This window comes from Hemiscyllium ocellatum, chromosome 2, assembly GCF_020745735.1.
Source record: "Hemiscyllium ocellatum isolate sHemOce1 chromosome 2, sHemOce1.pat.X.cur, whole genome shotgun sequence".
NCBI classification, from domain to species: Eukaryota; Metazoa; Chordata; class Chondrichthyes; order Orectolobiformes; family Hemiscylliidae; genus Hemiscyllium; species Hemiscyllium ocellatum.
The window spans coordinates 110,648,983-110,675,495 of record NC_083402.1 but is presented as its reverse complement, the minus strand read 5'-3'; the positions used below and the strand labels follow the sequence as shown (position 1 = coordinate 110,675,495).

Here is a 26,513-nt window from a genome sequence, read left to right as displayed (position 1 = left end):
CAGGGAAAGGTGCCAGGAGTGGAGGTTGGGTTGGTAGGGGGTGTGGACCTGACGAGGGAGTCACGAAGGCAGTGGTCTTTGCGGAACGCTGATAGGGGAGGGGAGGGAAATATATCCCTGGTGGTGGGGTCCGTTTGGAGGTGGCGGAAATGACGGCGGATGATACGCTGTATACGGAGGTTGGGGGGGGTGGTAGGTGAGAACCAGTGGGGTTCTGTCTTGGTGGCAGTTGGAGGAGCGGGGCTCAAGGGTGGAGGAGCGGGAAGTGGAGGAGGGCATCGTCGATCACATCTGGGGGGAATCTGCGGTCCTTGAAGAAGGAGGCCATCTTGGAATAAAGCTTGATAAAATTATTTATGTTGTTATAGATGCTGTCCTAATCTTCAATAGTTGTATTTTGTCCCAACCACTATCCATATTTTAAAATACACATTAATTGAATTAAAAGTCAAATTGTTCTGCACTTCCTATTTACTAGAATCTTAATCTGAATCTTTTACACTTTAAGATAACATTTCAGATGTTGTCATTATTTCTCACGCAAATTGTTAAGAAGAAATTTTGAGAAATAGTAATATTGACACTTAAGTGAGAATGAAAGGCAAAGTTATTTTTGGAACTAATAGTAGAAGAATCAAATACCACAAACACTGAAATTCATCCTGGTCTGCCTGCCATCGGAAGGATATTGTGAAATTTGAAATGGTTCAGAAAAGATTTACAAAAATGTTCCCAGGCTTGGAGGGATTGAGCTACAAGGAGAAGTTGAATATGCTGGGGTTGTTTTCTCTGGTGCTTTGGAGGCTGATTTATAAAATTATGAGGGGCATCTTTGGGTAAATAGAAAAGGTCTTTTCCCCAGGGTGGCAGAGTTCAAAACTACCGAACAAAGGTTTAACATGAGAGGGGAAAGATTTAAAAGGGACCTAACGAGCAACTTGTTCATGCAGAGCATGGTGTGTGTGTGAATGGAGCTGATAGAGAAAGTGAAAGCTGGTACAAACACAACATTCAAGAGGCATCTGGGTGAGTATATAAATAGGAAGGGTTTAGAATGATATGGGCCAAATGTTGACAAATGGGACTAGATTTATTTAGGATATCTAGTTGGCATCGACAAGTGGACCGAAGGGTCTGTTTCTGTGCCGTATATCTCTATGACTCTGCTTTGATCATTCAAAACAATTTACTGTGAATCCACAGCTCAGACAACATGACACAAATCTTTATTTATCCAATGATTACAACTAGAAACATGTTATGGAAGTTAATTTTGTTTTGAAAGTGTCAGGCAAAAGACTAAATACCTACAGGGTCATCCTTGGAAGAGAGATGGAGAGCATTGAAAATGGTTACTACGCACATCTTTGTCTCAACAATATGCTTGATGCTATTCAATTGGAGCATTTTTGTTCTACCCCACTCTGTTCCCAGAAATCTAATGGTTAGGATAAAGGATACTGTTCTTGCATTTACATTTTACCAGATCTTCATGCAAGCGAAATGTGTGGTTTCATTGTGTAAATGTCTATTCCTTTTTGGTGAATGCCTCATTTGTTCAATGATGTTATTCAATGTATTAGTTTGACACTTAATTCTTTCTTTAACGTTCTGTATTCCAGCTGTCAGAACAATTAAATTGTTGGCAGAGATAGAGGACACCCTGCTAAAAAACCTGTTTCGAGGATACCAGAAATGGGTGAGACCAGTTAGAAGTATCAGCGATACAATAAAAGTAAAGTTTGGACTGGAAATCTCCCAACTGGTGGATGTGGTAAGTCAGTCCATGAAGTGGCATTTTCAGAGAAATTACATTTTCTGATTTTAACTGAAACTCCAAAGACTATTTTTAAATGAATGTCTGCATTAAATTGACTTTAGTGAGAAAACTATGCTCCGGGTCATGTATGACTGATAAGTTGCAATAATTCTGAATTTGTAACAGCAAACTGTTGATTAATGCATGGCTTTATCAATGTAATTTTTTCATAATGTTTGAAAGACTATGGATAGTAAAATAAAAGGTAAAATCATCACAGTCCCAGAGGACCATGTAATACAGAGCATACACATTAGGCTCAATTTTGCAATCTCAGGAAACTACACATCCATGATACAAGTGTATCCAGGTTAGATTATGGCTGAATCAATTATTTGCAATTTTCTGGTTGACCACATAAAGACAACATGCATAGGGAATCAGACCCACAGATAAAAAAAATTGCTGGTGGAGGGAAGCTGAATTGCTGTGGAACCATGTTTTTTTCTCACATGCAAGCTGTCGTCTTGAGCTTTAGATAGTGATGGGGGAGTCTCCAATGTTCTTTCCATCATGTGGCTGATCAGGAATGTCTTCTGCCCCTAATACCTGCAAATTGTGCATGTTGGGAGGATTTGGTATTTAATGCACAAACATATGCAGTAAGTTCTATTGTGCATCTTAAACCCAGAACTCTGGGACAGGGGATGAGGTTCTTGGTATTGAAAACAGGACCTATTCATGTTTAATTATATGTCAAAGTCTAGTCATTTTAAAGGATGATGTTGGCATTTCACTTGAATGATTCATTAGAATCCCTACAGCATAGAAACAGAGCCTTCAGCTCAATAAGTCCACACCTATCCTCCGAAGAGTAACCCACCATTTACGTCTGACTAATGCACCTAACCTACACATCCCTGAACACGATGGGCAATTTGGCATGACCAATTCACCTGACCTGCACATCTTTGAATTGTGGGAGGAAACTGAAGCACCTGGAGGAAACCACACAGACACTGAGAGAATGTGCAAACTCCACACAGTCACCCAAAGTGGGAATCAAACCCAGATCCCTGGCACTGTAAGGCAGCAGTGCTGACCACTGGGCCACCATGCCACCATGCTGTGGCACTTAGACAAGAACTCTTACTCTCTCAGAATCACCAATAGTTGTCAGAAAGCAGAGGTCCAAGAATGACATAGACATTGCAGCAAAGGATGGTGGTTACATTTCAGGGCAGAAAGCCAGCCTTCTGAAAAGCTCAGAGTCTAAAATTATTTATAAGGCAATGATAGGGCAATCCAACATGGTCCTGAGTGTGCAGAGGGCACAAATAATGTTTGGAAGAGGCTTCCAGATGTGCAGTGGAATACAAAGACAAGTAAACTCCCTTTTACATGCTTGCTGCCCTTTTCATCTGGATGCATGCACCAAACAAGATTTAATTTCTGGTGTGAGTTTCCCTAATTCTCTTTACTAATCTGTTCAAGGGCCATCAATAGAAGACCAATTGAGTCAAGGGCCCTGAAATCAGAATAAGCTAATGCCATGTAATGTAATTACTGCAATGCGTTTCTGAAATGATACTGGAAACAAGGCTGAGACTGGAGACATAGTGCCACCATCCAGATGTATGCTTTTAGTGACATATTCCTCATTACTCTTATCTTTCTTTTCTGCTGGGATTACTCTTTCTAAGCAGTTGTAATGCCTTAAGTTCTTAACTCTCTTTAAGTCAATGTCTTGAGGATGCATTGTGACTGTGTGGCCTTTCCTCCTCTGATAGAGTCTTTTAGTGTGAGCATCTAGGATACCATAGCATTGTGCTGCCTGACACTTCACAGCATGTTACATCAAACACTCCTCTTGCCCAAGTAACAGTCCAACTACTATGTCCTGGAACAGGCATCTAGTCAGTTTGGTAACTTATGGTGTTGCATTTTGGAATGAGCTGAGATGGCAACACTGAAGATATCTACCAGGTGGCCATTGCATGTCACTGTTAAGCCTTGAAGTTATAAACAGCTCTCATGGGTCCATGGGCTCCGTCAATGACAGTTTGCACACTTCAACTCCTGCTAATTAGTAAATTGTTTTCTGAAGCTAAATTAAAATCCTGGAACTACCTCCTTAACCAAATTGTAGGCGTACCTACAATACATGGACTTCAGCGGTTCAAGAAGGCAGCTCACCATGACCTTCTCATAGGCACCTTGGGGTTGGGTGTTCAATGCTCATCAAATCTGTAATGCCGACATCCCATTAACAAATAAAAAAAAATCAGAGCCAAATCCTTCAGTTAGCATTTCCTTATCACTGGGAAAACAATGGAAGAATTGTCCCCTCTAATTAATGGCATTAGTAGCTAGTATTTGATAAGAATAAATATCAGATAGGCTTTTTAGTATCCTTCTACTTGTCATAGGTGGAGATATTGACCACCACCAGGACCTCCCAGGTTTCCTGGTGCCGGCACTATCTTTATAACTCAGCCACACATTTGGGCAAGTGCTGTTCATTCATAACTGCCCTGCATGGTTCCTGACAATTGTCCCAGGCATTTTGAGCAGAGGCAAATTGGACCCTGCTTAGTCAGCAGAGACCTAGAGAACAGGAAGCATATCTGTTAACTTCCCGTGCAGCATGCTCTGGGATACATTGATGGTTGGTTAATGTCCATTATTGGATTCAAGTTGCATGACTGATATAATTATCATAGTTCAGTATCTACCATTACAAAATTTGTTTCATAGCTATAAGGAGTTATAGATGTTTCAATGTTTCCTATTTTAATGACTGCGCACTTGAATAAAATGTTTTTGTTTTCAGGCATAACTCAGTTGAAAGAGTGCAAAATAATTATGGTGCTTCCAAATAAACCTGTTGGACTATAACCTGGTATCCAACACCTGCACCTCCAAGTCAATTGTTTATTAATGAGAGTATTTAGTAAATAGAGAGAAGTTTGCATTGCACTTACAATACTTTAATCAAACTTTGTGTTATCTCTCCATGAGTTCATGGTGAAAAATAGTTGAGTTGACATGGTGGGTGTGAAAACAAAGGCAATGGCATGTGTAGGCATGAGTTACCATGAAGAAGGAAAGGGTTAATTATGAGCCATGGGTCTGGGACAATTACAGCATGTGGAGAGCCAGGGGGAAGGCAGAAGAGTAAAGGTTGAGGTGGAGAACATGAGAAATAAGTTGTGGCTGGGAGGCATAGGTTAACATGGAGGAACATAAAAGTCAATTGTGGGATGACAGAATGACATAAGTTGGCATAGAGGCTATGATTTGACATGGAAGGCACCTGGGGAGCGTGTGTGGCGGACGTGTAAGGAATGAGGGCTAGAGGAATGTTTTTGCTTTTCTTCTTTATTAAGCTTCAACACAGTGCCAGAACATTCCAGTAGGTTTCCCTGCAGTGTGCCTCTCCACCTGGCAGCTACTACTTTCACTCCAGTGTAATCGAGTTCATCTCTCAAGGAGCCCTGCATCCTGGAACAAAAAGAACCTCCTGCTGGGCTATTTCTTGCTTGCAAAGGTTTGCAAAGCCAGGATATATCTTGACTCTGTAGTCAGAAGCGAAAGTTCAGGCCATTGAATCTCAGTGTCTTCATGACCCGAGGTAGGGTGGAATGATGAGTCAGCTGGTGAGATGTATTTCTTTTTCTCTTTATTCTTGTATGGGACGTGGGCATCATTGACAAGGCCAGCACATGTTGCTAGCCCTCATCCCCTTGGATTGATTGATTCTCTCGGCCATTTCAGAGCTTAATTAAGGATCCATCACACTACTCTGGGTCTGGAGTCATATGTAAGTCAAATCAGTTAAGGACAGCAGATTTCTTTCCCTGATGGACATTAATGAAACAAATGGACTTTTACAAGAATCAGCAAAGATTACTTAGTCCCTATTCGATTGGCTTTTAATTTCTGTTTCTTTACATTTATTTCAAATGTCGTCATCAGAACCCATGTTTTCAGAACATTTGCCTGGCCCTTAGCATGACCAGTCCAGTGACTTTAACACTATGCTATTGCCTCCCCAATTCTTATTCTGCTGACAGTTCATCTTTAACAAAAGGACTTGAGAACCTGCAAATGGCTAGCTGTGATTGTCCACATTCTCATCAGGTAATTGATTGTCTGGAGTTGATATGAAGAAATTCACACATGTTGCTCACCATCTTAACTGTTGTGTCCATTGTTTAAGAAAATATTGTCTAAAATGTATTCATACCTCGACCAGGTATGACACAACTTTAAATCTTTTGCTCAAGTAATACTTTACCTTCTGAAAGTTGTGACTGATTTTGTGCTACATCCACCAGTGTGTCTTTTGTTACAGGATGAAAAGAATCAACTGATGGCCACGAATGTTTGGTTAAAACAGGTAAGAAGATCATTTCCTGGCTTCCATGAGCATCGTGCTAACATGGTAACTAATGAGGAATTAGGTATGATTCACTGACACATTTTATTCCTATAGTTAGTGTGCAGAATTAATAACTTCTGTTACACTGCAATTGTACAGTAATAATCCTTGCACTCAGCCATTTCCTTGTAGTCTTTGGTGGATCTATTTCATTGTGTGCCTCCGCATCAGTGCTTGCAGGCTAGTTGGCCATGGAAGTTAGCATTGAATTAATGCCATTCAATGAAAAGAATTCATTGCAATCAAAGCTATTACAAGATCCAAAACTCAAGTGAAATGCCTCCATGGTGATTAAAAGACCAGTAGATTTAAAGGAATTAATATTCCTATAGCTTTCCCCATTCTCACAGGGAAATAGTTGACCTTTGTTTTGCAGCTATTCCTGATAGATTTGAAATCATAAACCCAAAATCAAGGAAAACTCTGTGGTCAAAATATGCATTTATAATATCTTTCTACATTATTTTATGGTATCACAGCTCATCAAAGCAATTAAAGGTAAACAATTATATTTAAATTGCTCATGGAAAGATGTTATGTAATTCCAAAACCCAGCAGAGTAAAATGCTGTACAGAAAAGATAGCATGGGCTGATTTATATCTTATCATATTGTGTGGATTGTGCTGAAAAATCCCTCAGACTTCCCTTCGAACTTAAAATGATTATTTTTATTAAAGAAAAGTGAACAACACTGCTCTACCTGCCTGTAGATAGCAAATATCTGCTATTCGAAAAGAATCAACTAATGGCTACGAATGTTTGACTAAAACAAATAAGATCACTTCATAGCCTCCATGCATATCATGTTAGCATGATGATTAACAGGCAGTTAGGTATGATTTACTGACACAGTTAATTCCAATTGTTATTCTGTGGAATTACTTCAGCATATTTGTCTATCAAATGGCATAATGAATACGGTTTTATGTATACTTCAAAGATAATTAATCATGTATTAATGTGATTACCTTCCCTATTGTAGGAGTGGAATGACTACAAACTGAGCTGGAACCCAGATGATTATGGCGGCATCCACACCATTCGAGTTCCATCTGAATCAATCTGGCTGCCTGACATAGTGTTATATGGAAAGTAAGTCTTCTTGCTTTTACAGTTCCCTAACTTCCAAAAAAGAAAACCTGCATTAATCTATTCTGATAAAGTTTGCAATACCAGCTGGGAGGAGACTCATGCAGAGAATGAACACTAGCATAGGCCAATTGGGTTGTTTCTATACTGTTTTGATACCAATCAACCACCTGGTACACATTCTAGGTTTAGACAACATTATAGGTGAATCTTTTCTATCTGTTCAATCTAAAGTGCTGTGAAGTGGTATTAATGTCAATCTAAATTAGCAATCTCACTCAAGGGAAGTGGTGTCAGAATTGTAATGCTACTGGTTAGTAATCCAGAAAACTAGACTAATTTTCTGAGTACATGGGCTCAAACACCACCATGGCAAATGGTGAAATAATAAAAATTTGGAATGAAAGGCTACCCTAGTGGCAAGTACTATTGATTGTTGTCAAAGCCCATCTGGTTCACCAATGTTCTTTAGGGTAGAAAATCTGCCATTCGACCTAGCCTGGCCTGCACATAACTCCAGATTCACAACAACTTGATTGAGTCTTCACTGCCCACTAGGCAATTAAATCACAGAGTTATAGGATCCTGACAGTACTGAAAGAGGCCATTTGACCCATTGTTTCTGCACTGACCCTCTGAAGAGGATTCTACCCAGTCTACCCCCATAAACCCACATGTACCATGGCGAAAGTGAGGACTGCAGGTGCTGGAGATTAGAGTCAAGGGTGTGGTGCTGGAAAAGCACAGCAGATCAGGCAGCATTCAAGGACCAGGAAAATCGATGTTTCGGGCAAAAGCCTGATGAAGGGCTTTTGCCCGAAATGTCGATTTTCCTATTCTTCGGATGCTGCCTGATCCACATGTACCATGACTAATCCATCCAGTTTACACATCCCTGGACATTGTGGGGCAACTTAGCATGGAAAATCCACCTAACTTGCAGATCTTTGGATAATTAAAGATGGGCAATAAATGCTAGCCTAGCCAGCAACACCCAGGTCCTGTGAACAAATAAAAACAAACTTATAAGCTACAAGAATGTTGCTGAAATTATGGAAATGTAAACGCTAGTGTTGTTAAAGTACATTGCATCTTTGAACTAGAATAGAGGGAGCATTCATCCTTGAATATTGAAACCAACCTGGGAATGCTGAAAGGTGACATTGCATGTGGAAACACCTCAGCAGCAACCTCTTGCCACAATGTACAAAGAAAACCAAGTTCCATTTAAAAATATCCCATTAATCTATCAAAGGTGGACACATATTCAAATGTAATCTATTCATCATTGCGGAAGTGAATTCTCCATACATCAACACACCAGAATCTATTTGATTGCTCAAACTAATTGCAAAAATAGAATGTGCTGCAAGGATCGGTGCTAGGTCCACTGTTGTTCACCATTCATATAAATAATTTGGATGAGAATATAGGAGGCATGTTTAGTAAGCTTGCAGATGACACCAAAATTGGTCATATAGCGTCAGTGAAGCAGGTTAGCTCAGAGTGTGATAGGGTCTTGATCAGCTGGGTCAGTGTGGAATAGCAAATGAAGTTTAAATTAGATAAATGTCAGGTGTTGCATTTTAGTTAGATAAACCTGGGCAGGAGTTAAACAGTTCATGGTGGATAGGGCCCTAGGGAATGTAGTCAAATCGACTTTGGGGTACATGTAACATAGCTCCTTGAAAGTGGGGTCATGGCAGACTGGGTGGCGAAGAAAGCGTTTGACGCACTTGTCTTCATCTGTCAGAGCACTGAGCACAGAAGTTGGATATCATGTTATAACTGTACAAGACATTAGTAAGGCCACATTTGTACTACTGTGTACAATTCTGGTTGCCCTGCTATAGAAAGGATGTAATTAAATTGGAAAGGATGCAAAGAAAATATTTCAAAGGATGTTTCCAAGACTGGAGCCTTTGAGTTGTAGGGACAGGCTGAATAGGCTGTGGCTTTATTCTTGGGGATAGGAGCCTTATAAAACCTTATAAAGGTTTATAAAATCATGAGGGGCATGGATAAGGCAAAAGACCAATGTCTTTTCCCCAGGGTCGTTTCCCCAAAACTAGAGTGCACAGGTTCAAGTTGAGAGGGAAAGGATTTAAAAGGGACCCGAGCGGCCATGTTTTCATGCAGAGGGTGGTTCTTATAGAAACAAGCTGCCAGAGGAGATGGTAGAGGTGAGTAGAATTACAACATTTAAGTTATTTAAATAGGAAAGATTTTGAGGAATATGGGCCAAACATAGGAAAATGGGACTAGTCAGTTTAGGAAACCTATTTGGCATGGATGAGTTGGACCAAAGAGTCTGTTCCCATGCTATATGACTCGAAGACTCTATGACTCTATGTTGGGTCATGGCTCACTTTTAGCATCTTGCGTTTCTAATTCAAAGATTTACAAGTTCATGTTCCTCTTCAAAGGTCTATAATCGTGCATTGACAGAGTGCATTGTTGCAACTGCCATCTTCAGGCTGAGGTGTTAAACTGAGGTCCTGTCTGAGGTCCATAAAATATTCTAAGGCACTGTTTCAAAGAAGAGCTCTTGGCCAGATGTTAATTCCTCAAACAATGTCACTAAAACAGATCACTCAATTATTCAGTCCAGTGCAGTCTGTTGCAATGCCCATAGTTCAATCGATGACTACTCCAAAAATAGTTAAGGATGCCTTAAAGTCATGAAAGGACGTGTAAACATAAATTATTTGTTTAATGTTTTAGGAATTGAGATCTGTGTGAAATATTTTGACCATTATTTAATGAAGCTGATTTATATGCTAACATTATCATTACTAAGATCACACACTGCTACTTTTAATTTTTTTTTCAGTATTATGAGTCTCAGGTTGATCATTGAGTTGAAATGACTGACAAGCAAAAGTAATTTTCATTAAAACTATATTTAAACCTGCTGCTTATTAAATATTGAACAAGATTCTGCATTGCCAGCAAATCCTCTGTGGTCTCACACAAGGAAAGTCAATTGATTTGCTGTTTGAAACAACTTGGAGGATTTTGTAGAGATACAGGATTTATTGAAAAGTTAAAGCAGTTTAGATTTCCTATTTTTACTTGTGCAGGGCTGAACCTGTTGTGTAGAGTCACACATTGTTTTCTTTAACACCTAGATGCCTATATTTTGCATTAAGAAAACAGTAAATTCCCTAAGTAATTGCAATATTATAAATCCCAATTCAAATTTAGAGAACATGGAATTAACAATCATTTGACCACTTTAAGTTCTCAATATTTGAACTTCTGGTTCAAAAATTCCAGTGGCTGCAGCATTGGAAATGAATAAACAGTAGAGTAATTTTCTGGTGGAAAAGAGAAGCATTAGGAACGAAAGGCAGGGCCAACCCAAAATAGATTTGTTGACGAGTGAGCGATGGGGTTAAAGTGGGAATTGTGGAGGGGAAATATGTATCACCCTGACAACAGAGGGAGAGAACCAGGTGAGGTCAAATGGTGGTGGGAAATGGTAGATCAGATTGGCAGCATCAGCCCACACCATGCATATTGTAGGTTACTTGGTTGAACTCTCTTAATTCTTTGACATAATCTTCGACAATCGGATGAAAAACCAACTAAGGTTAAACATTTTATTAAAATTAAAAGACAACAGGCTTTACAGATAGAAACATTGGGCAGACACTTAGAGTGGTCCCAATGACATGGGCTATGACAAGAACTATGGTAGAATTGTGAGAGAAGCTCAGTAAGGCATAGCTTGAGGTTGGGAGTGACTTCCTGCATATTTAAAGTAAGCTCGAGGATCCAAGATGATATTCTTGCTAGGCAGTGGTGAATTACCTATTAAGCAGGTTTATTGCTTATTGAAAAACCTTTCAACTGCATAATCTCACCTCATTAACATGCGGCTTACTGTCCTACAACCCTCTTCAAGCAAAATAGATGCCAAGAATTCTCAATGTAAAGAATTCTCTCTGAGTGACTTCAGCTCACCACTGGCTGTAAGGAACCTCCATGTTATTCATATGTAACGACATTCCAGGGCACAATTGATGGGCAACAGTGGCACACAACCCTCCCCACTGAGTTTGGCATCTGCTAGTTGCCAAATTCTCACAGCTTCTATTGCATCCTTCCAATCCACTGCAGGACAGTTAAGAAGTATAAACTTGTGTTGCAGAGCACAACAACAACTGGCATTGACAGGCTGCTGCAAGGACACTTTGCATGCAATGTCAGGCATTCAGCCCATGCAATGAACCAAGCTGCAACACAAGGCTGCTCACTTGTTCTGTTTGCATGCATTCATGTTCCATCTACCTGCATGCCGACAGTATCCATGCCATGCCTGTTGTTGCTTCAGCCAGAGACTAGAAGTAATCAGAACTGCTGTATTGATGAGCTCTTTAGCACAGACACACAGGCAGGTTGTTTGCCAGTTAGGATCTGTCCTAGGGTGGAATGTCTTGCTGCAGATGGAGAAAGTGAGCTCTGTAGGTGCTGGAGATCAGAGTCGAAAAGTGTGGTGCTGGGAAAACACAGCAGGACAGGTAGCACCTGAGGAGCAGGAGAATCAACATTTTGGGCATTAACCCTTCATCAGGAATGCACAGCATACTGAGAGGTCAACCTAACATCTATAACATGTGCCAGCTGCCTAGGTGGAAAACACTTTGCATGTTCATTCAATCATCTGGCCATGTAAAGGTAGGGAAGGACAGGGTGAATGTTGATCTCACTGAGCAGTTACAAGTACGATCAGTATTATAAGACCATAAGACACAAGAGTGGAAGTAAGGCCATTCGGCCCATCAAGTCCACTCCACCATTCAATCATGGCTGATGGGCATTTCAACTCCACTTACCCATATTCTCCCCGTAGCCCTTAATTCCTTGTGACATCAAGAATCTATCAATCTCTGCCTTGAAGACATTTAGCGTCCCGGCCTCCACTGCACTCTGCAGCAATGAATTCCACAGGCCCACCACTCTCTGGCTGAAGAAATGCCTCCACATTCCTGTTCTGAATTAACCCCCTCTAATTCTCAGGCTGTGTCCACAGGTCCTAGTCTCCTCGCCTAACGGAAACTATTTCCTAGCGTCCACCCTTTCCAAGCCATGTATTATCTTGTAAGTTTCTATTAGATCTCCCCTTAATCTTCTAAACTCCAATAAATACAATCCCAGGATCCTCAACCGTTCCTCGTATGTTAGACCTACCATTCCAGGGATCATCCATGTGAATCTCCGCTGGACACGCTCCAGTGCCAGTATGTCTTTCCTGAGGTGTGGGTACCAAAACTGGACACAGTACTCCAAATGGGGCTAACCAGAGCTTTATACAGTCTCAGTAGCACAACGGTGCTTTTATATTCCAATCCTCTTGAGATAAATGACAACATTGCATTCGCTTTCTTAATCACGGATGCAATGTTTACCTTTAGAGAATCCTTGACTAGCATTCCCAGATTCCCTTGTACTTTGGCTTTACGAATTTTCTCACTGTTTAGAAAGTAGTCCATGCTTGTATTCTTTTATCCATAGTGCAAGACTTCGCATTTGCTCACATTGAATCCATCAGCCATTTCCTGGACCACTCTCCCAAACTGTCTAGATCCTTCTGCAGCCTCCCCACTTCCTCAGTACTACCTGCCTGTCCACCTAAATTTGTATCATCGGCAAACTTCGCTAGAATGCCCCTCCTCCCTTCATCCAGATCATTAATATATAATGTGAACAGCTGCAGCCCCAACACTGAACCCTGCGGGACACCGCTTGTCACCGGCTGCCATTCTGAAAAAGAACCTTTTATCCCAACTCTCTGCCTTCTGTCAGACAGCCAATCCTCAATCCATACCAGTATTGGGCCCAGTCCAGTGGATTGTACAGGGTCATTTGGATGAGCCATGGTCAGGGTCACTGACTACAGTCCAGGGAGTGGGGAATGGTCATTCCTTTTGGGACATCACAAAAGACTAATGTATTAACTGTCAGGAAGCTACAAAGCCAATGGTCAGGGGTGTGGTCAGTCATGTCTGGGGATAAATTGTCAAAGTCAATTAGATGTCTAAGGCAATATTGTATTGGAGGTCCATGCATTGATGGTTGATAAAGGTGAAAGGGGGACTTACATGAGCAAGAGGAGTACTCAATGTCAAAAATGAGTGGGACGATCAAGTCTCAAGGCGAGGTGGAGACTATTAGCAGTGGCACCATCATGGCCTCTACAAGGGGAATGTTGAGGACCTGAGTGGGCATGAGGGGTGAGGCAATGTTGGGGCTCAGGGCATATGGCAGAGAGCTGGAGGTGAAATTCAATGTGCTGGCTCTCCACATGGGGGACTGAGTGGAAATGGACTGATGGGGCACTGCAATCTAAAAGGAAAGAAATTGGTTCTGGGAGGAGGGGGTAGAGTATCTGGCAACCATCCAGACCATGCTGCTGCTGTGTTCCCTGCCATCACTTGCTGTTTGCTTGATGTTCAGTGTAACTGGAAATGGCTGAGACAATGCCCAGGCAAAAACAATGACTGCAGATGCTGGAATCCTGATTCTGGATTAGAGTGGTGCTGGAAAAGCACAGCAGTTCAGGCAGCATCTGCCTGAACTGCTGTGCTTTTCCAGCACCAGCAATCCAGAATGAGACAATGCCCAGCCTGGATGGGGTACTTGCCACTTTGATAGACCAAAGTGTGGGATCCTTATCTGCTGGACATCAGGCCATTGAGGAAGCAAATACATGAAAATGAGCTTTCAAACTGCAGCTATATTCAAATTACAATGTTTCATCATCCGCTTGCAATGTATACAGAGGGAGCATGTTTAAGGTTCAAATGTTGGTCAAAGATGATATGCATCATGCATTGGTCCTTGCAAATTGTGCATTAGTGTCTGAATAAATGCTCAAAGTAATGGCAATAACTTTAGAAGAGGAAAATGCTGATCAAAACAAATCCATAACGTGTGAAATATCCAAGAGTGTTATCAGAGGTGGCGATGGTTGCTTCATTATCGCTCACATATTACAATGGACCCCACTGTATGCAAGATATGTTTCATGGTTGACGTGGGTCTGGGATAGAAAGGAGGTCAGACCATAGCATACCTCTCCTTTTTGATGAAATATTGGCCACTCAGCTGGCACAACACCTTCACAAATTTCCTACATATGCTAAACTTGAAGCTGAATGAATGATGGAGGCACAACCTTTATTATCAGGGAGCTGCGTGTCTAACTGTATGGAGGAGTGTATGCAAGTCTTAGCTACAGAATATTCACCACTGATGGTTATCAGAGCTGGTTAGCTCCTTACATTCCCACCATGGTCATTGCTAGTGAGTCACGTGTCCAAGCTGCTGTTGGCATGTTAGTCACTGTGGCTGCCTACCCTAGAAGGTGAGGTTGGGCACTAGATGACCAGGGCAGATGACATGTCCAGAAGTAGCTGCAGGCTGTCATGGTGGAAGAGAAAGTTTAAAATCACATAACATCAGGTTATAGTCCATCAGGTATCTGATGAAGAAGCAGCACTCCACAAGCTAGTACTTCCAAATGAACCTGTTGCTCCATAACCTGATATTGTGTGATTTTTAGCTTTGTACACTTCAGTACAACACTGGCTTCTCCATATCAAGGTGGAAGAGGATCTCCAAGATCAGATAGAGATCACAGTTACAGGACCCTTCAGGTCATATCAGATCTGCATGCCCTTCCCTATACTACTGAGAGTGCTGCATCATCCAGGTATACTGTGTTCTGCACAACTGGAGAAGGCAACGAGGAGATGTGCTGGATATTGAGGAACTGGAGGGAAGGGGAGCAGTCTTCTGAGCAGGAGGATGAGGACAATGGGAAGGAGGAAGTTCTCTTTGTATGTGACAGAATTCATTTATGTCAAGTGCTACAATTCAGACAGGACCTGACTGACACCCTCTACCAGTAGATAAGAGCTGGCTGCAGAAGACCATCTTGGAATGTAAAATATTCATTGGTCATAATGCCAGCAGTTGTTTTGCATTGTGAGGGTGAACTGCAGCCTCAATTGCTTTTGTTTTTTTTTGCTGTCTGCAAATGAAAGATCATGTTTGCAATTGTCCAGTTACTTGCCTGTATGTGATGTGCCCTCCTGGAGATTGACAAGACATATGTCTGAGGTGTGCGCTGGGACAGAGTAGCACTGACTTACAGAGATGTTTAGATTGGATGTAGCTAGGAGATGTAAACTGTTTAGCATGGTGTATACACAGGAACAATGCTGAGAGAATGGAGTTATAAGTATGTGAGACTGTCAGCCTTGCTAATTATGTACCTTGAATAACATGGCTTTCTGGCTGCTGTGTGGTGAGGGGCAGTGCCAGATTGCCAAAGCTTTTCCATGCAGACAGTGGTCTTTTAAAGTTGGTACAGATGCCAGGGATGTAGGACTTTAAACAATATCTGCTGAGTGATGAGCTCTTCTGTGGATGGCAAGTGGTAAAATGGGGTTAAATATGGGATGGGGGATTACCACAGGGTCAAGGCAGGTAGTTAATGAGGAAATTTGATAAGACATGGTGAAAGATTTTGTGAGAGATAAACCTAGTGTGAGGATTGACCTGTTGGGAAGTTGACCTGTTGTCTTAACTAATTAAGTCAGTTATCAGACACTCGCCATCCTCATGCACACTTTACTGTGACAGAGAGACCACTAGGTAAACTCTGACAGTTTCCTTACACATTCCAAATGTGAGGGGGTGGGGGCACAAGGAAGTCTTTCCTTCTTTTATGGCTGCTCAGTAACCCGTGGAGGGGCCACACAGAGAACAATGGTCACCATCATTGCTATACCTGCATCGTTGGCAAGTTCCCTCCCTCAGGCCTCCCTGGGGTGCCCTCTTCATCTTGGCTACCTCATTCAGTGGGATGCTGGACAGCTACTCAGTGGTGACAAGTAACCCAGAGGATACTGCAAGGAATGTTGTCTGACAGGGCTGGCAAATCTTGGCGGGGATAGGGTGAGCAGTGAAGCAGTGGGGGCTGGCTACCTTGATAGGACTGTCCCCAGTTGGTAATCTGCCAGCCACAATGTCCTGTTGCTCCCCTCCCCAACATGGGTCAGGCCCTGCTTTCAGTCCCCATCTACTTGGCTTTTTCGAGAAGCATTGTCTCTGAAAATCTCTAGGAAGCTAGTACATGAGTATTTTACATTCCATAATGGTTTTCTGCAACCAGCTCTCATCTGCTGGTACCAATCAGGTTCTATTTAGCTGGTAGTGCCCACTTTGCCCAAAAATAGAAGCATGCAGCTGTAGGTGACAGCAAGAGCTGTGACACCATTGTCAGTTAGTTTAATAATAAACACACCAACATGGAGCTATCTCGAGACTTGAGAAAACAGTGAGAATGGGGAGGTGATGACATAATGGTAAAGTCATTGCACCAGTAATCCAGATCTCCAGGCTAACGTTCTGGAACATATATTTGAATACAACCAGGCAAATTATGAAATTTGAAATCAATAAAATCTGGAAATGGAAACTAACCTACTTGAAAACATGAAACCAGTTAAATCCCATCTAGTTCACTAATGTCCATTATTAAAGAAAAGCTGGCATCCTTAACTGTTCTGGCCTATACATGACTGCAGACCCATCATAATGTGTTTGATTCTTAACTGCCCTCTTAAATAGCACGAGCAAGACATTCAGTGTTGGCCTACTAGTGATAGCTACATCCCATACAAGAATCACCTGGCAAGTTGAATATATCAGAGCAGAATTTTAGGGAATGGAAAAATTTCTGGTATGACTCTATGACCCATTGGTCAGATTTTTCCCCTCACTCTTCTGCTTGACAGCCTTTCCTGCTGCAACTCTTTGGACACTTGACATGCTCGTGGTGCAGTGAGGTCATGGAGACATCTGGACTTAGTGAATGATATAACCAAATGTATACACCTCCTTCATGGATGAGTTTAAAGGATTGAGAAAGAAACAAGAGAATATACAAGGAAAGATATGAAGTAAAATAAGGACAGTAGGAAAAATTGTAGTGGAGTGAAAGTGTGGATTAAAAGAGAAAAAAAGAGAAAGGAACGAGTAATGAATATTTAAAAATTTTGATTTTTAGAAAATTAACACTCAGCTGTTTTTTCTTTTGGTTGCATTCTACGTTTCTACTGCCATTCATCCCAGTTCTGACACTAACTTACAACACTAAAGAGACAGGAATGAATGTAATGCCTTCGGCACACAGGGAAAATTTTGGAAGTTTACCACTTCCCATTGTATAGAAATTTCAAAGTGCTCTTCAGCAGATATTGAGTATACATGATGCAAAGGAATGTATTTTTTATCCATTTCCATAAATATTTGATGAGCAAATGTTTGTGCCGTTTGGTCACGAGCCAAGAAAATTATTGCTGCATCGAAAGCTGCTGCACTCAGTTCCAGTCTCCAGATTACAAAAAGGATCCTCAGACACCATGGAGACACTGCAAAAAAAAATTACAATGGTGATACCAGAACTGAGAGGTTACATGTAAATTAAATATACAAGTAGCGATTTGATAGGGTAAATGTGAAAAGGATGTTTCCACTTGTTGGAAAGTCCAAAACACGATGATGTAATTATGAAGAGAAATATATCTTGAAGAGAATTAAAGATAAAGTTATTTGCTAAAAGCTTGGTTAGAATTTGGAATACTCTACAATGTGAAATAGCTGATGTGAAAAGCATTGCTGCAGTTGATACAGTAAGTACATGACGGGGAACAAGATAGACTGTTAAAGTTAAAGGAGGTAGGAAGGGAGGTATTTAAAACACTGAGTTGTGTGTAATGATCTTTTCAATGCTGTGGGTGGAGTATTGGGCCAAACATTCCAAGCTCCAGATCATCAACTTTTATCACGAGGTGTGTCGGAAGTTGAGGCGTGACGTTATAGAGGTTGATAAATCATGAAGGGTATAGATAATATGAATCACAGGTGTCTTTTCCATCAAGTGGGGGATTTCAAGACTGGGGGCATATTTGTAAGGTGCAAGAAGAAAGATTTAAAAGAAGATATGAGAGGCAGTTTGTTTTACACAGAGAGTGCTTCATGTTTGGAATGAACTTCTAGATGAAATGGTGGATGTAGGTATAGTTACAACGTTTAAAGTATTGGAATAAGAAATGTTTGAAGGTGTATGGGCCAAACGCAAGCAGGTGGGATTAGTTTTGTGATTATGACCAATATGGACTGGCTGGACCTGTTTCTATGCTATATGACCCTATGACTCTATCAAAGGTCCAGATGTATGACTGATGCATGTTGGGCCCCTGTGAATGTTCTGATATGTAGAGCTATGTGGGAGTTGCCTGAAAAGTTTTCAAAATCTAATGGATAATTCCCCTCCTCTCTGAGACCCTCCAGAGCTACAGTCAGAGAACAGGTCAACTCTGCTGTGCTTACCTAGATCATTACTCAGGAAATGTGAGAAAGCTTTAATCTGAATCTAACATCTGCTTGACAACACAGCTGACCCCATTCCTCAGTCAACTTCACCCATCTCCAACTTTCCCCTGATTTGACCACTCTCCTGAGCACTGACACAATTCTGATATGAATAGCCCACCCAAGGCAAGCTGACCTAACTTCTCTCTCAACCACCTGACTACTCTCACATTATGGCCCACGTCCTAAACTGCCTCACTCCACTTGCCTCCCAGTTTCCCATTAGTCTATTATACTCACTTGCACTCCCTTTGCCCACCTCAGCCATTTATTTACTCACTCACTTACCCATCCACTCACTCATTCACAAAATTTCTAAAGCTAATCGTGTTCACTTACATCGCTGCAGTTAGTACCATAAAAAGAACTCCATTCTGCTCCAACAAGTTTTCTCAAGGGATGCTGCACTGCACATTTTGTTGCAAGTTGGCATCAGATGACCCCAGTAGACACTGGAGTAATATTGATTCCAGTCATTTTACAAGTACAGAAGTAATCTGCATAGACAATGTCTCCAATATGGACCTGACACTTTAGAAAAACTATCCCACTCACAGTTTACAATGATTCCAAGCTTTGTGTCATTTGCAAACTTTTGAAATTGCCCTTTGCACAGCAAGTTCCAGCTCATTAATATAGATCAGGAAAAGCAAGGATCCCGAGAGCAATCACTGCGGAACTCCACCACAAACTTTCCTCCAGCTTGAAACATATTCATTGACTATTATTCTCAGTTTCCTATCGCTCAGCCAATTTTGTTTCCACATTGCTCCTATTCCTATTGTTGGAGAAATTTGCCAGCAGCTTGAAGTGAAATTGACAGTTTATTGCAAGCGATATCAGTAGAAGGATCAAATCCTACCGACTGCACCAAACTGTTGGAGGAATTTGCCCAATAGGTTACAGATCACAAAAGAAAGTGTAATTGACCAACAGTTTATTGCAAACGATGTCGCTGGAAGAGAAACAGACTAGGCTGACACAGAACTGACAATCTGTACAGGTAGATCAGATTTCTCTTCCTAGAGCTGAGGATAAGACCAGTTTTACAATAATGCTGTACAATGAGACTGATTAAGAAATGGGAAACTACAATGTATCTGGAAATGGAATAATCTAGTTGCAAGGATGCTAATTGGAAAGCAGTTATTGGATGAATGTCCTGTTCCTTCACACAATGCAACATCCTGACAGTATTGATGGTTCTATTTCTCTTCACAGGTAGGTGTTAATGTCTCCTCTGAAGTGTTGAGGTGCTTCCATTGCCCTGTTTCTGGGGCATGTCCTTGCTGGTGCCTTTCTGTCTGACCTGCTCTTTGTGTGGCTTTGGTATTGCTGGGTTGTGAAACTGCCCTTGGGGCTTTGAGATATTTGCGATGCTCTGTCATTGTTATTGGGAGCTTAGAGTGTATTCTCTTGTCTGCATGCTGTCTCATTTAGTTTGTGAGCCTGCTTGGGAATTCTGGATGTTTTTGATATGGTTTGGCCAATTTTGCCTTTGTGGGCCTATCATGGGTTAGCATATCTTTTCCCACACCTTTACTCTATCAACAGCCTGGCCGTCAAAAGACTCCAGCAAGTCAGAGAAGCACAATTTTCCATGCAGAAATCTATGCTGCCCCTTCCTAATCAACCCATCTTATTTCCTTGTGACTGGTAATTCTATGCTGAATAATTGTTTCTGGAAGCTTCCTCACCACCAAATTTAAACTGGCTAGTACATAATAGCTGGTATTAACTTTATAATCTTTCTTGAACAAGACTATAACATTAGCAATTCCCCAGTCTTCTGGCACTTCCCTCAAATCTGGGGACTGGAAGTCCATGGCCAGTGTTCACAAAATCACCATCCTCACTTCCTTCAAATTCCTTGCATGCATCTAATCTGGTCCTGATATCTTGTTGGCTTTAATTGCCATTAGTGTATCCAAGACTTCTTCCTTATTAAATTTGAATCCTCGTAGTGATGGAGATTCCCCCTCTGTCACTATGGCCTAGGCAGTATCATTATCTTTTGTAAAGACAGACGTAAAGTACAATGTTTTCTTTAAAATAAGCAAGAATTGATTGTTTTTGAATGGATTGAAAGCCTTTGGGGCAGTTTTGTAGGAGACCTGACTGAATTCAGAACAAATTGTACTTTGTCTCCGAGAGATAAATATAGAACAGTTCAAGGCAAGCACAGTTACCCTAGTGTAAAAGTTTAGATTGTAAACTGTTAAGACACAGCAGTAAACCCCTCTGTTAGTTAAACCAAACACCGAGAAAAACTCACCTCGTCTCATAATCTTTTAAAATATGATTGACAGAGAATTCCCAAATTTTACTATTTAAAGAAAAAAATATCAATTTATTCTTCAACTCTGAAAGTGAACATTAAACACCAACTATTCACAAATCTAAGCACCCATTTCTCTCAACTGCTTATTTTAAAGAAAGCATTATACTTTACACCTGTCTTTACAAAAAAAGATGCTGCTGCCCAGGCCAATTTCTTGGTTCTGTCTTGATGGCAGTTGTTCTATCTGATTTTCAAAATGCCTGCCTTTTTTATATCCCCAACATTGGATTGTCTCATTGGTTCAATGTTGGCAAAACAATACAGTCAAACTTGATTGGGTTTTAGTATCCTGGGGCATAATTTAAACTGATTGGTTAAATTCAAATTGTTGTCAATACAGCAATCAACTCAGGTATATATTTTATAGCCAAATGTTACATATTTTTAATTTTCCTCGGTTGTGCATGACATGCTGTACGTTTCAACTGTCACACGTTTTGATTCTATATATTAGATAGCTTGGTTTATTTTATTTTTGTGTAATAAACCTCTAAGTAGCCATCAAATTAAATAAAAACGGTGTCAAGCCAGGTTTCATTCTTGAACTGACTTGCCCAGTCATAACATCAGCTATGATCCTAACAGTATCTTTATTGCCTTTCAGTGCAGATGGAAGGTTTGAAGTATCCGTGATGACTAAGGCAATTGTGAAGTACAATGGGACAGTGAGATGGACACCTCCTGCAAGTTACAAAAGCTCCTGTACAATAGATGTCACATTTTTTCCATTCGACAAACAAAACTGTTCAATGAAATTTGGATCCTGGACCTATGATGGAAACATGGTTGATCTCATATTGGTGGATGAAGATGTGGACCGAAAGGATTTCTTTGACAATGGAGAATGGGAAATCTTAAATGCTACAGGAATGAAAGGAATGAGGAGGGCTGGATATCATTCATATCCATTTATCACATATTCCTTTGTATTGAGACGCTTGCCTCTATTCTATACATTGTTCCTGATTATCCCCTGCCTTGGTCTATCTCTTTTAACTGTACTGGTTTTCTACTCACCATCAGATGAAGGGGAGAAGCTATCTCTATCCACCTCAGTCCTGGTTTCACTAACTGTGTTCCTCTTGCTTATTGAAGAAATAATTCCTTCTTCCTCAACGGTCATCCCATTGATTGGCGAGTACTTGCTCTTTATTATGATCTTTGTCACGCTCTCAATCATTGTCACTGTCTTTGTGATAAATGTCCACCACCGATCCTCAACCACCTACCACCCCATGGCCCCGTGGGTGAAAAAACTCTTCCTTCAAACTCTTCCCAAACTATTATGTATGCGAGGCCACACTGATCGCTACCACTGTTCGAAAAGTGAGAATCTGAAGGTGAAGCAAAAAACATTTGATAAACATCAGCATGACAAGGTGAAGAATGATGAAAATGCAGCTATGATCGCAATCTTAGAAAAGGCTGCTGAATCGGTGAGATACATCTCAAGCCACATAAAGAAAGAACATTCTATTCGTGAGGTAAGGGCACTAGGATAGTAACAAGCCAACAATGTGCACATCAGAGCTTTCCAAAACAAAATAATATTTAAAGATGTGCACATTGTAGCTTCATTGCTGTATATAATAATTCTGGAGTCTAGGATATAATAACGATAAAGATTTTAAAAATGTAACAGATGTGTTCACTCTTCTTTCACTGAAGGTATTTCTGTCTCATTCTAGAATTTTAAAGGAATTCCTCATTTCTTTTTAATTTCACAAAAATGGAGTATTTGGATTTTCAAAAGGCATTTAGCAAGGTACCAAATAAAAGGTTTTTGTACTAGACAGGAACTCATGGTTAATGTAACAGGTGGGTTTAAAATTGATGAGCACACAAAAGATTGAGAGTTGAGATTAACGTTTCTTCTTCAGGTTGGAATGACATAATTGGTGGGGTGCTACAAGGATCTACAAGGATTCATTACAATCTATAATAACGATATGGAGGAAGGTCCAGTGTGTAACTTGTCCAAATTGCTGATAATACAAAAATAGGTGGGAGAGCATGTTGGGATGAGGACATGAGGATATAGATAGGTTGAGTGTGCTGGTAAAAGCTGGGCAGATGGATTTTAATGTAGAAAAGTGCAAGGTAATGAACTTTGGTAGGAAAAATCAAAAGGCAGATTACTATGTAACTGGTGAGAAACTACAGCACAGAGGGAGATAGGTGTTCTTTTCAAGTTTCACAAAACATTAGTATGCAGGCCCAGCAAGTAATTAAAATGCAGAAGTGTTTCAGTTTTTATTGTCTGTAGTTTGTAGTTAATAAAAAGGAACTCTTGTTATAATGATGCAGACTTGATAAGGCTGCACCTAAGATCCTGGGTACAGTTTTGGACCCTGTATTTTAAAAAGGATATGCTGGTATTGGAGGCTGTTCAAAAGAGATTCACTAGGCTGGTTCCTGTGATGAAGGGTTAACTTATCAAGAATGATGAAACAGCTCAGGGCTGATCTTATTGAAACTTACAGAATTGTGAGGGGACTTGACAGTGTGGATGTTGAGAAGATGCTTCCACAAATGGGGATGTCCTTATCTACAGGACATAGTTACAGAATAAGACACATAAGTAAGAGCAAGAGGAGCAGGAGTAGGCCCTTCGGAGCCTTACGCCTGCTCCACCGTTCAGTTGGATCATGGGTGATCTGATATTCCTCACCTCCACTTTCCTGTGATTTTCCAATAACCTTTATTTCTAATGCTGATCAAGAACCAATCTATGTCAACCTTAAATATACACAAGGACTCTGTCCCCACAACTGTCTATGACAAGGAGTTTGAAAGACTCACAACTCTATGAGAGAAGAAATTCTTCCTCATCCCAGTATTAAATTGGCACCCCCTTATTTTGAGGCTATGCCCTCTGGTTCTAGTCCCTCTCATATGGGAAAACATCCTCTCAGCATTCACCCTATCAAGCCCCTTAAGAATCCCATATGTTCCATAAGATCTTCTCTCATTCTTCTAAACTCCAGTAAGTAGAATTTCAACCCTTTTAGCCTTTGTTCATGAGACAATCCTCCATTACAGGATCATCCGAGTGAATCTTCTCTGAACTGCCTACAATGAAATAATATATTTTCTTAAAAAGAGGACCAAAACTACTCAAAATACCTCAAATGTGGTCTCACCCACACCATGTACAGTTGCAGTAAGACTTCCCTATTCTTATATCCCGGGGAATACTCATTAAAAACTGAGATGGGAAGAAATAATTTCTCCCAGATGTTCATGAATTGTTTACTTTAAGAGATTTGAGCAGACGAGATCATTGAATGTGTTGAAAGAGGAGGTAGATAGATCTTTGAAATATCAGTAGTTGACAGTTACTTTGAGTTGGCATGATAATAGAATTCAAGGCTTGGTACAGATCAGCCATGATCTTCTTGAATGGCCAGGCAGGTTTGAAGGGCTGAATGGCCCACTCCTGCTCCTGCTCCTTAAGTACCTATGTTCTTAAAACTCCTTCACCAATGTTTGTCTAGCAGGTGATTGGTTAGAGATGAGCTTGAAAGGCTTAAAACAGCGGTTAAAAGCTTCTAGGAGAAAGTGAGGACTGCAGATGCTGGAGATCAGAGCTGAAAATGTGTTGCTGGAAAAGCGCAGCAGGTCAGGCAGCATCCTGAAGAAGTGCTCATACCCGAAGTGTCGATTCTCCTGCTCCTTGGATGCTGCCTGACCTGCTGCGCTTTTCCAGCAACACATTTTCAGCTTAAAACAGCGCTTCCCAACCTTTTCAGTAACATGGCACACTTAAATGTGACAAACAGTTCAATTGCACACTCACTTATATTACATCACCTCAATGTTGCCCTATGGCCATATGCTTTTAGAATGTTCACATTTTAGAATCAAAAGACCAAAACTGTGCTTTCAATTTGATTATATTTTAACTTTCATGAATTTTACGAGTTATAATTTTCGTTAGATAAAGCATTTTCAAGATGAAATAATATTTGTTTTTTATTGTTTTTTATTACCTTTGTACAAAAGTTCATGACAACTCTCATGGCTTATAATGCATTTTTCTATAACTTTGCATTGCCGACTTTGCAATGCCACTCTTAACCACGGCAGCCCTTTACCATATAGACGATACTCTTACAATGCATCTCTCCCATGTAACATTTTCTGCATTTGGTTGTCATACATTTCAGCATTTTGAACTTTGATTCTGTTGGTGTAATCTGCAGTTCACACTTTGTTGTAACTTGTGCTTCACAGAACTCAACTAAAGGTGCCCTAATTGTTAAAAGATTAAATGCGAGAATCCTATTTGAAAGAGTTTGTGGAGAGTTCAATGATTAAGCCATCTTGGCAACAAAAGACTGCATGGTTCGGAAAAGACATCAATGTTTTTCGAAGTGTGTGCATTGTCAAAGAGTTCATCAATGCTGACCTTCCAAGCATTACCTTCCAAACTAATATCCTTTGAAACGCTCAATTCATCAGCTATCAAGCTATATACAGAGGAACATCAATTTTCCACAAACACAGGCGGGGTGTATTTCACTTGGTTAATCGAATACCAGATAACTAGTTTAACCAGACATCAGGATCTTGCGATTTCACTGAATAATCCAATATTCGGATAATCAAATGCCAGATAATCGAGGTTCCTCTGTATCCATTTATGTGTTAGGCCTTCTCCCTAAGTATCACACGATCTTATCATCAATATAATTTTCTTTCCATTTTTCTACCTGTAAATCTCAGGTAAACTCATAACTACTCACATTGCATTATTAAACATTTTTTCTTTCTTCACAGGTTGTGGAAGACTGGAAATTTGTAGCTCAGGTCCTGGATCGGATTTTCTTGTGGCTGTTTTTGCTGGCAGCCATTCTAGGATCAGTATTGATGTTTGCTCCAGCACTTCAAATGTGGGCAAGCATTGTGATAATGCCCAGTGCAAACTATCACACTTAGCCTGAGGTTTGCGAGATTGACAATTTGGATCTGTTTAGCTAAGCTGCCATTTGCTATTAGATGTAACTATATTTTATAGAAGGAAAGGGATTTAATAATCAATCATTTGGGGAGTTGCAGCAAAATGCTTTTATTCATACATGATAAAAGTTCCATTAAGTTGTATCAGGTTTCTCTGTGCTATTTGCCAATATGTGTAAAAACAGTGCAAAAGGTTGATGCATTTCAAAGATAAATTATATCCAGAAAAAAAAATTAACCTCTATGATCTTTCATGCTCTTCTTCTTCAGTCTATTTTCAACTACTTAGAAAGGATTATTCCCAGTCAGTGATTAAAAAATTGTTTTGTTTTGATCAGCCCATTTTCAGCTGTATTTGTCAAACAGAAGCAATTTGACATGATAGAACATATAAAAGCATTAACTTTGATGCAGTTCTTTCTGAAATATATTGTGTTCTAAGCAAATAAAAACCAAAAGAACTGCA

At 40.5% G+C, this 26,513-nt stretch overlaps 1 protein-coding gene across 1 annotated transcript; it reads left to right on the top strand.

Moving 5' to 3' along the window:
• The first annotated feature begins 1,660 nt into the window (after positions 1–1,660).
• LOC132826007 (neuronal acetylcholine receptor subunit beta-3-like) lies at positions 1,661–26,026 on the top strand. The gene is made up of 6 exons (XM_060841724.1): positions 1,661–1,774; positions 6,117–6,161; positions 7,187–7,296; positions 21,690–22,425; positions 22,456–22,569; positions 25,868–26,026. Exons 2-6 carry the CDS (start codon positions 6,135–6,137, stop codon positions 26,024–26,026), a joined length of 1,146 nt encoding a protein of 381 aa, XP_060697707.1. The 5' UTR covers positions 1,661–1,774; positions 6,117–6,134.
• Positions 26,027–26,513: the final 487 nt, after the last annotated feature.

What these genes read in the sequence shown, in the direction of transcription:
- LOC132826007 (XM_060841724.1), top strand. Translation starts at nt 6,135, where the DNA reads ATGGCCACGAATGTTTGGTTAAAACAG. An exon ending in GACATAGTGTTATATGGAAA is followed by an intron (nt 7,297 to 21,689) that starts GTAAGTCTTCTT and finishes ATTGCCTTTCAG; the next exon opens with TGCAGATGGAAGGTTTGAAG. An exon ending in CGAAAAGTGAGAATCTGAAG is followed by an intron (nt 22,426 to 22,455) that starts GTGAAGCAAAAA and finishes GATAAACATCAG; the next exon opens with CATGACAAGGTGAAGAATGA.